General features: G+C 51.2%; 1 protein-coding gene across 1 annotated transcript in view; it reads right to left on the bottom strand.

The window, feature by feature from the left end:
• LOC125612967 (liver carboxylesterase 1-like) overlaps nt 1-14803 on the bottom strand; it is a 29512-nt gene extending 14709 nt beyond the window's left edge. The window contains exons 1-6 of the mRNA XM_048792168.1: nt 14576-14803; nt 10888-11089; nt 8328-8472; nt 5997-6130; nt 3288-3441; nt 1758-1862 (exon numbers count right to left, since the gene is read on the bottom strand). Of these exons, the coding sequence (XP_048648125.1) occupies nt 1758-1862; nt 3288-3441; nt 5997-6130; nt 8328-8472; nt 10888-11089; nt 14576-14636 (801 nt within the window). The 5' untranslated portion in view covers nt 14637-14803. The remainder of the gene's footprint in view (nt 1-1757; nt 1863-3287; nt 3442-5996; nt 6131-8327; nt 8473-10887; nt 11090-14575) is intronic.
• Between the last annotated feature and the right edge of the window lie 288 nt (nt 14804-15091).

Here is a 15091-nt window from a genome sequence, read left to right as displayed (position 1 = left end):
TGTAGAGACCACAGATAACAGCAGAGTTCAACAGCAGTGCTCCTCCCCTCCGCGGTGCCTGACTTCCGAAGGCTGCAGGGGGAGGCGGTAGGTAGCTGAAAACACCCCAGGCCGGCAGGTGTGGGTTTGGGCCCCACTTCGTACTCCTCTGTTAACTAGTTAAAATTGAGGCACGAGCTGGTTACACAGCTGCATCTCTGTGAGCTGATTTCTGCTAAAATAGGCACGAGGGTCTATCAGGAGCATGGAACCCCAAATCCCACAGTCTGGTTTCCAATCCCATGGTGACCGAGAGCTGTTAGAGGGAGCCATTCATTTTCTAAAACAGAGAAGAAAGCTTCCGCTGTCTGCAACCAAACTGGAGTTCCTAATCAATCCCAGGGGCAGAGGTGGTGGCCACATTGGAGAAGTCATAGAGGGACGAGGGTAGGCTCTGCGATGATGGGGCCATGGTGGGTAGGGGGCTGTGGGCTCCCCAGAGCCTCAAACAGGGCCTGCTACAGAATCGGTGCTCAGCGAAAGGGCAGGAGTAAGAGAGTCTTGGATTCCCTTTGCTCCAAAATTTGTGATTTCTTTTGTTCACAAAGTGCAGCTTCATCTCTGCCACTTTAATTTCCTTGAAAAAAAAAATAAATGCCTCCTTCTTGAAGTGAGCCTGGGCATCTGGGCATCTGTTGCTTATAACCAAAGAACCCTCTGAACCAAATCTCGAACATTCTACAGATTCTCATGTCTCCAAGTCCTCCCTCCTGCTTGTCAGCCCCTTTCTATCCAGTGCTCTCCAGCCACTCTGCCAAAAGCAGCTCCAAATCCCGCCACATCGGGAGATCCAATGGGTGGTCCTCAGAACTAACCCTGTTGATGATGATAACACCGGGACTAAATGCTCCTTGTGGGTTTAATCATTAGATCAGATTCTGTTATTTCTGTCCCTGTCTGTGTGTGTCTCTCTCACATTACGGGAATTTGAACCAGGGGCACTCTAACCCCAGGGTACATCCCCAACTCTTTTTATTTTTATTTTGAGACAGCATTCACTAAATTGCTGAGGTTGGCCTCAAGCATGCAATCCTCCTCCTTTAGCCTCCCAAGTTTCTGGGATTATAGGCCTGCACCACCAGACCCATCCTGTTCCTTTAATTGGTTCCTTTAATTTTCTTGTTATAGTTGAAATTGTATCATTTCCACGATATGTGATCATTAATGTCATTAAGCTATCTCTCCAGCTGGAATGGATGATTTCAGTGGTGACTAGATATATGATATATCAAAACTTTGTGGAATATAGAACAAATCAGTAAATGAATTCTCCGGAAACCAGCCCTGGCCACAAGGTCCTCAGAGAAGAATCAGTCCAGACCCACATCATGCAAGCGGAACCACTAGGACTCAGTCCGCGACAGAGACATGACCTAATCCCAGGCCACTGTTCCCTGTCCAGCCCCACACCTGCCTTGAAGCCCTGGGACAGGTGGGGGTGATGGACACGGCACTTTGCTGGAGGTCAAGTGTCTGGAGAGTTTGAATGGAAGCTCTGCCCTGGTCACTTGCTGAGCTCCAGGAACCATTTCCATGTTCCACCCCAGTGTCCTGGCTCCAAACGGGAGGCTGGACAAGGTGGCCCCCTTTCCTCTCTGCTCAGTTATCCTCATTCCACTGGCTCTTTGAGAATGTCCCCCCAGATCCCGTGGAAAGACCCCCGAGGATCTCTGGAGAGGTGAGGAAACTGTGCGGGAACTGTCGGAGGTGAGACCTACCTCAGCTCCAACACTGGTGTTCCTCCTGAACATGCAGGGGCTGAGGGCCACGCCGCTCTCAGAGATGGCCCGGTGGAAGAGGTTCTTGGCCAAGGGAGATAACACCTGGGGAGGGAGGGGGGCGGAGAGAGTGGAGGTTATGCTCACAGGGAAGAATCAGGGCCACCTTGGTCCCCCAAGCCAACTCTGCCCTGGCCTGTTCTCTGGTGACGCTGGCACCCAGCCAGCAGATGGGACAGCTCAGTGCCCATCCTGGCTTGGCCTGCTTCCTGGGCCTGTCTCCCCTGGGAGGACCTCCGCAGGGGGACATCGGAGCACCGAGTAAGAGAGAGAACTGGGAGTGGTGTGGGCCCATCATGACAAGCAAAGGCACTGGAGAGGGAGCTGGGCAGCTCCGAGCCACAAGTTCTGATCCTTCCATTATGGAGGCACACAGCCACCGTGCGTGATGATTATTATCGTAAAAACTGGGAATCATTCGGGGTTCTAAATGTCATGAAGTTGGGTAAATAAACATTTTTCTTTTTCAGCCTTATCATGAAATGCTACCCAATAATTAAACAAAATATTGCAGCAGAAGGGTGTTTGGCCTTTAGGGAAGCAGTCATGATATCCTGAAATGTCAAGGAAAGTGCTAAAATGTCGATGCCTAGGCCACCCGCGGTAGGTGGTCCAGAGGCCAAGAGGAGAGATCACTGACAGAAAGGTGGGGGAGAGAGAAAGTCTTACAAAAAAGACTGAGAAATGCATCTCAAAACCTCCACAGTGACTCTCCTTGCACAGTGGAAATACGAAGGACTTCTTTCTTCTTTGGGATTATTTGCTTTTTTTTTCTTTCTTTTCTACTTTAAGAATATATATCACCATTTTCTTCTGAGTATCCAACTATGAAACCAGTAGATGTTTGAAAACTACAGTGACCAGTTGACCCCAGGGTCAACTTCAAGGTATCAGAGGATTTCTTAAGGCTCCTCAAACCTTCTAGATCTTCCCTCCCAGCCTCACTCCCCACATCAAGTCATTTCACGTCCCCAAGTTGTGCCTGTGTCCGTGTCCCCTTCCCCACCCCTCTCCATTCCCTCTTCCACCCCTACTGTCTCCCACTGACCTCACCCCATGGCACACGATCTTTCAGTTCAAGTCTGCTAGCCTCCCTGATGGACATGGACCAGGCATCAGACCACCCCAGAGGAAGCCCCTGACTGTCTTGGTGAGCACATCCCTCAGCACGCAGATCTGGCTTCCACTGCAGCAGTGACCTCCTATCAAACCCTCCTCCTGACCTTTTATTTATAGTTCATAATATTAAAATGATTAGGAAGGAGGGAGAAAAGTCCCTCTTGCAGTCTGGGCTGGAGATGCTGCTGGCCCCAGGACAAAAAGAGGGTCTGGGCCCTGACTCTCCCCCATCTGAAGCCAGGCAGTGAGCAGAGTCAACCCTGAATCCAGGTCTTTTGTAACAGAGGAGCCTGTGGCTGGATCCACTGGTCTCCAAGAGGTCCGGGGTGGGGCGGGGGCAGGAGCACTCACAAGAACAGAGACACTTTCTCCTCCTGCTGACTCTCCAAAGATGGTCACATTGTTTGGGTCCCCTCCAAAGTTGGCAATGTTGTCCTGGATCCAGCGCAGAGCAGCCACCTGGTCCAGGTGACCCCAGTTCCCTGGGCTGTGCTCATCCCCGGTGCTGCGAGATAACAGGGCGAGGTGGGGGTAGAGGTGTCATGACGGGGCTCCCAGGACCAGAGATGGGCTGGGGGCTTGCTGTGGTTTGATATGATTTTTCTCCCAGTGGTGCCTGTGTGGTCCCCAGGGTGGTGACGTTGGAGGTGGTGTAACCTTTAAGAAGTGGAGCCAGAGGGAAAGAACTGACATAGTTCTGATGGGCTCTCATTGCTCTTGGAAGAGGTTTGTTATAAAAGAGCAAGATGGCTCTTCCCTGCTCTCTGGCTCCCTGTCTCTGTCTCTCTCATTTTCACATGTGCTGCTAAAACGCCATCTGCTGTAATGTGACACAGCCAAGGGGCCCTACCCACAGCTCGCTCCATGTTGTCTGGACTCTCAGCTTTCAAAACTGTGAGTTAAATAAACCTCTTCTCTTATGAAGTAAGTACCCAGTACCAGGGATTTTGTTGTAGCAATGGAAAATGGACTAATATAAAAAAATTGGTACTGCTGGATGTGGTGGTGCACACCTGTAATCCCAGTGACTCAGGAGGCTGGGGCAGGAGGATTGAAAGGTCGAGGCCACCCTCAGCAACTTAGTGAGACTCTGTCTCAAAATAAAAATAAAAAGTACTGAAATACACCTCAGTGGTAAAGTAACCCTGGGTTCAATCACCAGTACCCACCTCTCAAAAAAAAAAATTGTTTTACTGAGGAATGGGATCAGTGAAATAGCTATACCCGAAAATGTGGACGAGACTTTGGAAAAAGGTTGGAAGAGTTTGGAGCAGGAGTGGGCTTGGAAAAGCCTCCAAAGCTGTAAGGGGTGACCATGGTTGATTCTAGTGAGGGCCAGGGGACAAGTAGAAGTGTCTCCGATGGAAACGAGGATCAGATTGGAGTAAAGACGACCCTTGTCATAGCAATTCAGGACACTTGGATGAACCAAGCTTGTGGCTAAAAATGGCAGAATCGTTTATTTGGTGGAAGACACTTCTAAGCCGTAAAGCCCTCAGATGGTGGCACGGGTATTACTGGCTGCTCCCAGCAAGAATCACCATGAGCCTGGACAGCAAAGAGAAGCAGAGCAGGAAGATTCGGAAAATTTGCAATATGATACGGAAGGAGCAAATAGAAGGCATGCAAGGGTGGAGCAGAGGGACCCCTTGAGAAACAGGTGAGCAGGGGGCAATCATTCTGGCCACTGGGAAAGGCCCAGACCATCTGAGAAACCTTCAAGGCCTCCATTGCCATCCCAGGCCAGAGGCCTTCCAGGCACAGAGGTATCAAGGAAATAGCTGCGGCCACTCTCCTTCTGCTCCCTGCCCAAGGCCATCCCACCCGACATGGGCTCCCTGGCCCACAGCCAGAAGAACTGCAGAGGTCCTTGCCAGGACAGCGGGAGCCCTCTGCTCAGCGTGGCGTGGCTCCGTCTGTGTCACGTGGTCACTCTGACTGCTGAGCAGGGAGAAGGAGACAGAGTTAAAGATGGATCCTGGGGTCAAGGAGAGGCGGGGGCTCCCAACAGAAGCTGTGGCCCTGCTGCTGGGATCACTCAGGGAATCAGTGTAGGGGGCCGGGGGGACACTCAGAGGCCTGAGCATGCAGAAGGAACGGTGGCCGTCAGAGGGACCGAGAAGGAGCAGCCAGAGGGTGAGAGGCATCCAGGAGCCAAGAGGAGGAGACATTTCAAAGAGCCGTGAGTGGTCATCTGTGAGAGGCCACTGCTGAGAGGTCACGTGAAGTTGCGCCAAGAGGGGCTGAGGTCATCAGGGACCTGGACAAGCACAGACAGGAGGCCCAGACAGGAGGGAATCGGCCTGGTGTGGGTGGAGGAGACAGGGCGGAAGGAGGTGGAGAGAGTCTGGGGCCGTATTGCTGGGACAGGAAGCGGAAGCACGGTTCCCGGATGGAAGAGAAGAGGCTCCCTGGGCAGGTGACATGTTCTGGGCATGTGTGGCCTCCGACAACCTCGACAGGCAGACCTGCACCCCTCCTCCGGCTTGGAGTCTTCCCAGTGGTGATCAGACCTTGCTCCAGAACCCCCAGCCACCATCTCAGGGTCAGATGTCAGAAAAGAGTCCCAGTGGCTGCACCCCACAGGACACCTGCTTCCTGTGCCCGTGGAGAAGGCATAGAGAACACTCTAGCCTTGATTCTGACTTGTGCCAGATGCCAAGGAGGAACCAAGCTGAGTTGATGCCAGCACTTCTCCAGGGAGCAGCGATCCCTGGGTCAGATCTCTGGTGACGTCCCACCTCCAGCCACCCTGGCCTTCACGCCCCTGCACTCGCTGAGCCCGCTGCTTCCGTCCTTTCTGGGAGGAGATGTGCCACAGTCCACTGCCCTGCTGCATGTGAACGGGCAGCGCAGAGGGCGGCACAGGCGAGAAAGGTGGAGTGTGTCAGGGTGATCCTAGGTGGAACTGGTCCTCGACAGGCAGAGCAGGCACCCCAGGCAAAGGGAGCAGAACGCACCAGAGCTCAGAACCCAGAGGACAAGTTTGGCTGGGGCATGAGAAGGTGGGTGCTGGGGTGCAAATACGAGGAAACAAGGATGCTTTGTCCAGTGCCTTACCTGAGGAACCCCCAGATGCCCAGGCGGTACTGGATAGTCACCACCACCACGTTTTCATGGGTAGCTAGCGCCAGCCCGTCAAAGTTTGATGCCCCACCAGAGACTAAGCCACCTCCGTGGATCCACACCATCACCTGGGCAGGGAGGGAGCAAGCTTACAGATAAAGGAAGCAGAGAGGGAAGAGGGGTCTCTGGTGTGATCCCCTACCTCTTGGCCATGCCAGGACCCCAAATCCACCAGTGCACAGCAAGGTTGCAGAAGACAGTCTCTCTCCTCCCCAGCTCTCCCAGCTGGGGCCCAGGGACCACCCCTCTGAGTGCCACCTGGTTGCCCTTGCCTTTCTCTCTAGCCCCCAATGCCACATCCTTCCAAGTCTCTTCAAACTGAGAAGGTCAGCCTGGGAATAGCAAAGGCCAGGGATGTCCAGTTCTTCTAATACTGCTGTTGCCCTTATGCCTGGACCATTTAACCAGCTCGACATAAGCAACAGGCAGCACTTGAACTTCAGCTGCATCTCAGTTAACTCCAGTGGGGTTAAACCTCCCTCTGCGGGGATGACTGTCTTAAGAAGCATGCATGAGCCTAGGGTGCCACCCCTCGGCCATCTCTGCATATCCAAAGCTACCCACTCCCCATCAAGCCCAGGCTCACATTCTCCTCCTCCAAGAAGCCTTCAGTCATTGCTCAGACACTATCTGAGAACGTTCTGTGGACCGCGACTGGGCCAAGAATTGAGCATGGACACAATTCAAAATTCATGGTTGTTTCGTTAAAGATCTCATGTAGCAGAGAAGAAATGAGAGTCAGTGAAATAATGTGATATTGCTAGTGAAAAAATAACCCATAATGTGCACAAGTAAGTCCTAATGTGGTCCTATTTGACAGTAAAAATGAGGCACTTCACCTGCCTAAGAAGCTGCAGGGAGTAAGTGGTAGAAGTGGGACTTGGTCCCAGCAGCCCCAGGGCCCACGTTCAGAGCTGCCCGACTCCCTGCAGCCCACTGGACAGCACAGTGAGCCAGCCCTTAGGGCAGGAGGAAGGTCCTGCTGCAGCTCTGACCTGTGTTCCAGGAGGGCTCGCTCTGCGCACTCAGCCAGCCCTGAGATGAAGCCCGACCACCATCATTAGATCCTCACACAGGATTCTTCCCATGAGAGGAAGCAGAGGCTGAGGGAGGTGGAGGACTTGCCCAAGACTCTCAGCCAGGCCAAGGCAGACCCAGGATCCAAACCCAGACCCTGGAGATCTAGACCCTGTGTCCACAGCTGGGGGTCTCCTGCCTCCAGGCTCCCAGAGCCCTGTTTCTCCTGCACCTCTGATCCCTGCTGTCCCCAGGGAGGGACTTAGTCGGGGGTCACCTGAGTGAAGGTGAGCTCAAGGACAGGTCAGCACAGACAGGCTGGAGAGACCAGGACGTGTGTGACGCAGATGGCAAGACCTGGAGGGCAGGGGCTGCTGGGGAAGGCGCTGTGCCCCTGCTCCCCCTAAGCCCAAGTCTCAATCCACCTTGTACCTTGCGTAAGACTGACTTCTAGTCTCCAATTCACAACCGCCTTCCCCACCTCTGGGAACAACGTCAGGGTTTTCCTGGGGGACTGGGCGCTGACACTGCCCTTTCTTCCCCCCCAGCAGACCCCCCACCTCTGGCCTGCCCCTGGCAGCTGCCCCACCTCTGGCTCTTCCTTGGCTGGGAAATGCTGACTCACTGAACGTTACTCTGGACATCAGTCTGCACCAAAGTTTAGGGAGGGAGATGAGCTTCGATGAGACCCCAGATGATTGGCCTAAGGCAAGGAAAGTGTTCCGGAGGTGGTCCGGGCTCTGCCTCCTGCACCTGTGTCATGGGCCGGTGAGGTTTCCCACATGGATCTTGGAGTGCTGGGGAGAGGGCACATACTTGTTTGATTTCCTAGCCCATGTTCAAAGACATTGCTTTGAAGATCAGAAGACCTGCGCTCTAGACCTGTGAACCCTAGTGTGCGACCTCCCTTCCTCCATCTGGGCCTCATTTTCTGTATCTGTAAGGATGGTATTTGGGGTCGTTGTCTTTTCCCTAAGATTCTCTGCACTTTAATTCTATTGAAAATTATATCTTAGTTGCTCTCCAGCTAGCAACTTAGAGTAGTCACTATTTCTATGACTGTCAGAAAACCTGAAAAAATTCAGGAGTGCATTTCAGATTACAGCAAAATTTTCATCATGAAGACACTGGGGAAGGGAGGCCTGGTCTGGGATGGGTGTGCTGAGAGCTGCCTCCGGCTCTTTCTCGGGGAGGCTGGGGCTAGAATTCCCACGTGGTGACCAGTCGGGTGGGTCATCTCTTGCTTACCGGCAGCAGCTCTTTGCTCTTCCGGTTAGCAGGGGTGTATATATTTAGATAAAGACAGTCTTCAGAGTGCTTACGAGAGGAGGAAGGAAATTTGTTGCTGAAGACCTTAGACAGCGTTGGGCCTTTTTCCGTGATTTGGGAGCACCTGTGGAGGACAGAAGAAAGGGTCCCTGAGGTTCATACATCTAACAAGATCATCCTAATTCTGGAAGGGGCCCTTGACTGGATGTTTTAATCCTGTAAATGCAGTGGTCGCTACCAGACTTGCGACACTGAGATAGGGAGAAGCTCTCTGAGGGTCCTGGTAGAAATCTTGGGTAGGGGCTCAAAGACTATGCAGAGTGGGAAGGCCTTGGCTTCTTCCTCCCATCAGACAGCAGATGCCAAGGGGGAATTGTCTCAGCTTTGGCCCTTCCCGCTGCAGTGAAGCAACTATTGTACCTGTTCAGGGCACCGCTGGGGGGAAGGCACCATCTGATCTAATGAGATAGGACTGCGAGCATCTGCATCATGGCAGTCCAGTGGCCTACTCCAGGCTCCTGCTGCTCCTGCTGAAGTCAGGCAGCTGTCCCCCTGTGAGAGAGGTGCTAGGGTGTGGACCTATCTGGCGACTGGGACGGGCTTCCAGAATAGGTCAGCTCTCCCTGGGTACCTTCCTGCATCTTGCTTATGTCCATTGGGACTGGAAAGCCACAGCAAATTTGCAGCCCTGTGACATTCATGGCAAACCTGGGCTGAGTGCTAGCTGTTGCTCAGACGGTTGCAGCCGTCACAGGTTCAGGGAACCCAACATTCCATGTACTTAAAATCTCTAGAAGTCTCACTGAAGATGGGCTGACACAAAGCTACACGGTGAAGACAGGAATGAATAACCCTTTAATGTGTAGACACTGTAACATGATCCCAAGCATCAAGAACATTGAGGGAAATAGGACCTCAACAAATGGACAGAGTGAGGCAGCAAAGGTCAACCCTGAAACGATGAAGCAGTGGAATGTCTCCCAGGAATTATTCCAAACAGCTGGGGTTTTGTTTGTCTGTTTATTTGTTTTACAGGAGCTAGGCAAACTTCAAGAAAACATCAAGAAACAATTCATAAATTTTTCAGAGGAATTTAACAAAGAGATTGAAATTTTTAAAAATCCAGAAAAATCTAAAGCTGAAAAATACATTGAATAACATAAAAAATACATGAAGAAAGTATATGAGATCGAGGGCACAGCTTCAAAAGACCAAATACTCAGATTGTTAGAGTTCAGGAGGGAGATAAGAAAGACAAATTCCAGAGACTCTAACAGACAATGTTCCAAATCTGGGGAAAGATATTAACTTCCAGGTACAGGAAGGCCAAAGGTCATGCATTTGATTCAACCCAATAAAACTACACTAAGACGTTAGAATCAAACTCTCAAAGGTCAGAGACAATGCAGCACAGAATATGCCTTTTCCGGAGAAATAAAACTGAGGCAATTCATTGCTCCCAGAACTTTCCTACGAGAAATGCTAAAGGGAGTTCTTTACATTGAAAGAAAAGGATGTTAGTGTGTCACAAGAAAACATCACTGTTGAAAGTGAATATACAATTATAATTATTTTAATATTGTAGTGATGCTAGGTAAGCCACCTACATCTTTAAAAAGAATACTATTCAGAATAATAATCACTACGTTAATTTGTTAATATTAAGCAAGACAAAAAATGATGTCCCATGTGAGACCAAAAATTAAAAATGGGGACAGAGTTAAAATGTAGAGTTTTTGTTTTGTTTTGTTTTCTTTGTGATCAAAATTAGGGTCTTATCAGTTTAACATATTATAACTATAAAATATTTATTGTTAGCCTCATGGTAAATAAAAAGCAAAAATGTGTATCAGATGTGCCAAAAAGAAAAAGCAAGGGATCAAACAAAAGATGTTGCTAGAGAAAACCAGTTAACCACGAAGAAAGATAGCAAGAAAGGGAGGAGGGAAGAAGGTAATCTATGAAAGCGAGATGCTTGATCTGTGGGGACAGTTGGGGACTTTGGCCTTCTGGGCCCAGCTAGACAGGGTGCCTGGGCACACCAGCCACTGTTCTGGCCCTTCCTAGGGATCTAGACACACCAGCCTGGGAGTTGAGAAGTTGCCATGTCCGTGTGCCCACTTATGCACCATCCCTCACCTTCCCGTACCCAGGCCCAGCCACGAGGTTCAAGACAGAAGACACAAGTGGCTACTTGCTTCTTCCTTCTGCTCAGCTGTGCTTTGTTCAAAGCACCAATCACGAATCCTATTGTCACATATGACCCAATTCATTTATTGCCTTGCGTATTATTTATTCTCTCTCTCCCCACTAGGTTTGGAAGACCCAGGAACCCACAACGGGCCTGGAGTGCAATAGATGCCCAAGAACTATGTGCTGAACAAAGGGTTCTAGAAATCTCCGAGAGGTCCAGAAGGCTTCAGGGCTCTGCAGTGTCTGGAGGATACCAGAATAAAGCAGAGCCAAGCAGAGGACGGCCTCCACCCCTCACTGCAGCATCGAGAGACAAACACCCTCCGAAACAAGCCACCTCACTTACATAGGCGGGAAGGACGTGGTGTCCTTCACATCCTTCCAGGGCTCCACAGGCTCTGGGGGAGCAAACCTCCGGGGTCCAACAGGGGCCTTGGCAAAAGGGACACCCAGGAAAATGGACACAGGCTTTGAAGATCCTTTCAGGGTTGCGGACTTCCCCTTGACTTTGCCCTGTAGGGTCTCCACCTCGGGCGGCGGGAGCTTTTCTTCAAATTGACCTGGGCAGCAAATGAGGACGTTAGAGGGGGAAATGCTAGTCCTGGGATCCAGGTGGGTTTTGCCACATTCTAAGCATGTGACAATGAGTCAGTGACCTAGACCCTCTAGTCTGATTTCTTCTTTGGCCAAAGAGGGATGAGGAAAGTGTCCCACCTGACCAAAAGCTCTGGTAGAAGAAGTCCATTGGAATTGAGGTCTAAATGCATTCAGGCAAAAGTCGGCGAAAACAGGAGAGCTTCTGAGAATGTTGCCCTCCCTCTTAGAACCTTCTGGAAGCAGGTACCCACTAGGGTCCTGGTGCTGAGCTGGTTAAGAGGATGAACAAGAGGGAGCCCTGTTCTCAGGAGGGCTGACCTTGGGGGGAGAAGGAGCCACAGACATACCTGACCTGAAGCTGGGAAGAAAGAGGCCACGTCCTGGTGGGGGACCAGGGAGGGGCTGCAGGAGGGAGAAGAGGAAGCCAGGCCTTCTGATCACATGCAGCTGGGACTTGCAGAGATAGAGTCTCATTAAGTGCGTAGGGCCCTGCAAAGATGCTGAGGCTGAATGGACTTGTGACCCTCCTGCCTCAGACTCCTGAGCCACTGGGATTACAGGCGTGCACCACCCCACCCAGCTCGGAAAAACTCTTTACGAAGAAGCCAGGTTACACAGCAGTATCCACATCTCATGGCACTGATGGCCAGTTCCCTACTATGAACATTTAGGTTGGTTGTTGTCGTTACTGAATATTATAAATACACCAAGAGGTATTTTTCACGGGACCCATCAACAGACAGTTCCCAACTTCCACTGTTCACACCTCTGGTGTTTTGACTTACAATTTTTTGACCTTTTTGATCTTGAGATTATGAGGACAGAACCCTGTCTGAAGTCAGAGTCAGGGTACAGCAACATGCCCCCAGGTGGTGGCCATGGAGGTGAACTTTTTCTTTATTCTGTCCCAATCCCCTACATTACGCTTAGACACCTTTAGAGAATTAGGAGAATGATTTCACGAATACGGTCACGTCTACAAGGACTTCTGAAGAAAATGATCTTCCTGTGGCCAGTGATCTGGGGGCCACAAGAGGGAAAGGAGACTAACAAGTGGGTGTGTGATTCTGGGGCTCATCCTTGGGAAGTGAGTGAGTTGTCCAGGTAGTAAGATGCCGAAGGATGTGGGCACCCTAAGACTGCAAGGAGGTGCGTGAGGAGGCAGGGGGTCATCCCCCCGAAGGTGAGAGTGCACACCCTCATTGCAGGGGCCAAGGTGAGGGAAGGGCAGGAGCTGAGAGTGAAGCCCAGAGGCAGCTTCAGCTGAGATTGGGAGCACCCACCAGAGAGGAGGCAGGAGGAGGACGGAGCCCCGGGAGGCCAGGGAGGACAGGGGGAGGGCTGGGTGCTGCTTCTAGTAGGTGAAGGAAGGTGAAGTCTGAGCAGAAACACTAGGTCTGACCTGCGTCCGACCAACGAGAACTTTCAACCCAGATGAAGTGAGCAAAAGCCACATTACCCAAGAGGATGGATGGAGCGAGAGCCTTAAAGGAGAAGGGGAGGAACACTAGTTACCCTGGATGTTCCGTGGAATGTGCACATACTGAGCACTGAACTAGGTTCCTGTTCCTTTAAGGTAATCCTAAAACAAACCAACAGTCCACACCTTGCTAGGTAGGTATTCACATGGCCACGTTACGGATGAGGACACAGGGAACTGGAAGGAGTCTGTATGGGCTCCCTAAAGATGGACATCAGGTGGCATTGCCGGGGGAACCCTGGGTAAAGGAATGTTCCACTCCTGGTTTGGTCTGCATTTTTCCCCTCCTTTTTATTCTCAGTCCTAGGACTCTCACAGTGTTGCACGTCCAGGGAAAAGTTAAATCCAGATGGGGCCTGGGCTGTCGGGACACTGATGTGCAGAGCAGAGCCTGCATTAGCAGCCAGAGGAAGGCCGGGCGTGATGTTTCAGGTTTCTTTGGGAGAGGGGTCTGTCATGGTTTGGCTATGAGCTGTACCCCTGTTACTGCAGGGACATTCAGAGGGGAAACAGTTAGACGGAGAGCTTTAACCTAAACAGTCCACCCTAGTTCGAATGGGCTGGCCGGGTGGTGACTGTAGGCAGGTGGGACTGCACGACGTGCCTGGGAGTGTGCCCCTTCTCCCCACCTTCATGATCCCCCCATGATCAGAGCAGCTGTCCTCCTCTGAGCCCTTGCCCCATGATGTGCTGCCTCACCTGGGGCCCAGAGAAATGGAGTTGCCATCTATGGACCAAGACCTCTGAAACCCATGAGCCCCCAATAAAATTTTCCTCCTCTAAATTGTTCTTGTTAGGTATTTTGGCCACACGGATAAAAGGCTAACTAAAACAATCTCCCTCTGCGTCTCCATTTCTCAATTGATAAAGTGGCACAAATATATTCTGAGGTCCCTTGTGATAGCCCTGCATTTACTAAGACTACAATTTTCTGTCTTTGGACTTGGGGATTCTACAGGCACTCTCCCTCCTAGGTTCCAACCCATCCAGAGCCCACCACCCACCTCCTGTATCTGGTTCTCACACCCTGGGTCGGTATCCACCTGCCCTAATCACCCAGAGCCAAGAACCACCCAACCAGGGACCGTCCTGACACCCGAGGGGTCCCCGAAATTATCCAAACCAATCAATCCTACAGCTACTTACCTTGCTCACCTCTTCCTTCCAGTGGAAACCCTGACAAAGGTCCTTCCCACAGTCCTCAACCTCTGTGCCTCCTGACTGACCCAAGTCCTTCCCTCTGTGTCCCCAACCCCAGAGGTAAGTCCCTTCTTCTTGGAAACTATAGATAACAACTTAACCTTTTCAGACTCTTGGTATGTTGGCCTTACAATACTTCAAACTTCCTACTAATACACTCTGTTTTAAGTCAACTCCTTTATATTTACCATTCCTTACCAGAAGCTTCTCTAAAACAGGCACCATCCTAAGTGTTTTGGAAAGAACCACCCATTTCATCCTCACAACAGCCTAATGAGGTGGGGACGGCTGACATTCTTATTTTAGAGATGGGATAACCTAGGCACAGCAAAGTTAAGGACCTTGCCCAAGGACACCCAGCTCAGAAGTGCTCAGCTAGGAGTCAGACCTGCCCTTGGCCCCGGAGTGGATATTTTTAATACTCTACTAAGCCACTCTCCATGATCTGGCCAGATTTCAGCCACTGATCAAGGAAACAGTAAACTGAGCTCTTATCTCCTTGCCTGTGAGGCTCGGGGTTATCTCATTGTCTTCCTGCACCTGACACCTGCAGCAGCATCCTTAGGGAGCTTATTCTTCCCTGAATCTCCGGGAGGCTGGGGCTGGCTGAGCCGGGCTACTCCAAGTCCTAGTTCAGTGAGTGAACACTGGTGTAGAACCAGACCCGCAAGCCTTGTCCTGTAAACATCTCAGCCCTCCTCTGCCCAGGTGTAGGGTTCTCCAAAGGACCCCTTAGTATTTATATTTCAGGACTCACCACCCCAAGCTGTGTTTGTGGCAAGAGAAGCCAGGATGACCAAAACATAGAGCCACATCATGGAAGGATGGCAGTTCTCTGCAAATGAGATCCTTTCTCCGTGTCCCTCTGAAGGGCTTCCCAGGTCTCAGCCCAGAAGCCTGACGTCCTGTCCCCACAGCTTGATTGTCTGAATGTGAGATGACCCAAATCTCCTCTCTTCCCCAGAACTCCTGGGGGACTGGTGGGACCTGGAGGCCAGATCTAGTTTGAGTTCAAGATCTTTTATCTGAAGTCCTGCCACTCAGCTCTCAGATTACAGATGACCACAAACTGGTCCAGCAACTTCTTGCAGATGGGTCTCTCCTGGGTAGACTCTAACCTCAGTGCACTGGCACCAGCAGGCTGAGTCTTCAAGGCAAGGTGTAGCTTTGATCTGGAGTCCTCAGATCAAGTTGGAATATTTTAGATCAACTCACAGCCCAGGAGCTGCTCGGCTGGGAGACACATCTTTAGCTTCCCTGGGCTGCCGTCTCC

The sequence above is a fragment of the Marmota marmota genome, unplaced genomic scaffold (genome assembly GCF_001458135.2).
Source record: "Marmota marmota marmota unplaced genomic scaffold, marMar, whole genome shotgun sequence".
Taxonomy (NCBI): domain Eukaryota; kingdom Metazoa; phylum Chordata; class Mammalia; order Rodentia; family Sciuridae; genus Marmota; species Marmota marmota.
Note: the sequence above shows the minus strand (reverse complement) of the source record. Positions and strands in the feature narration are given on the sequence as shown.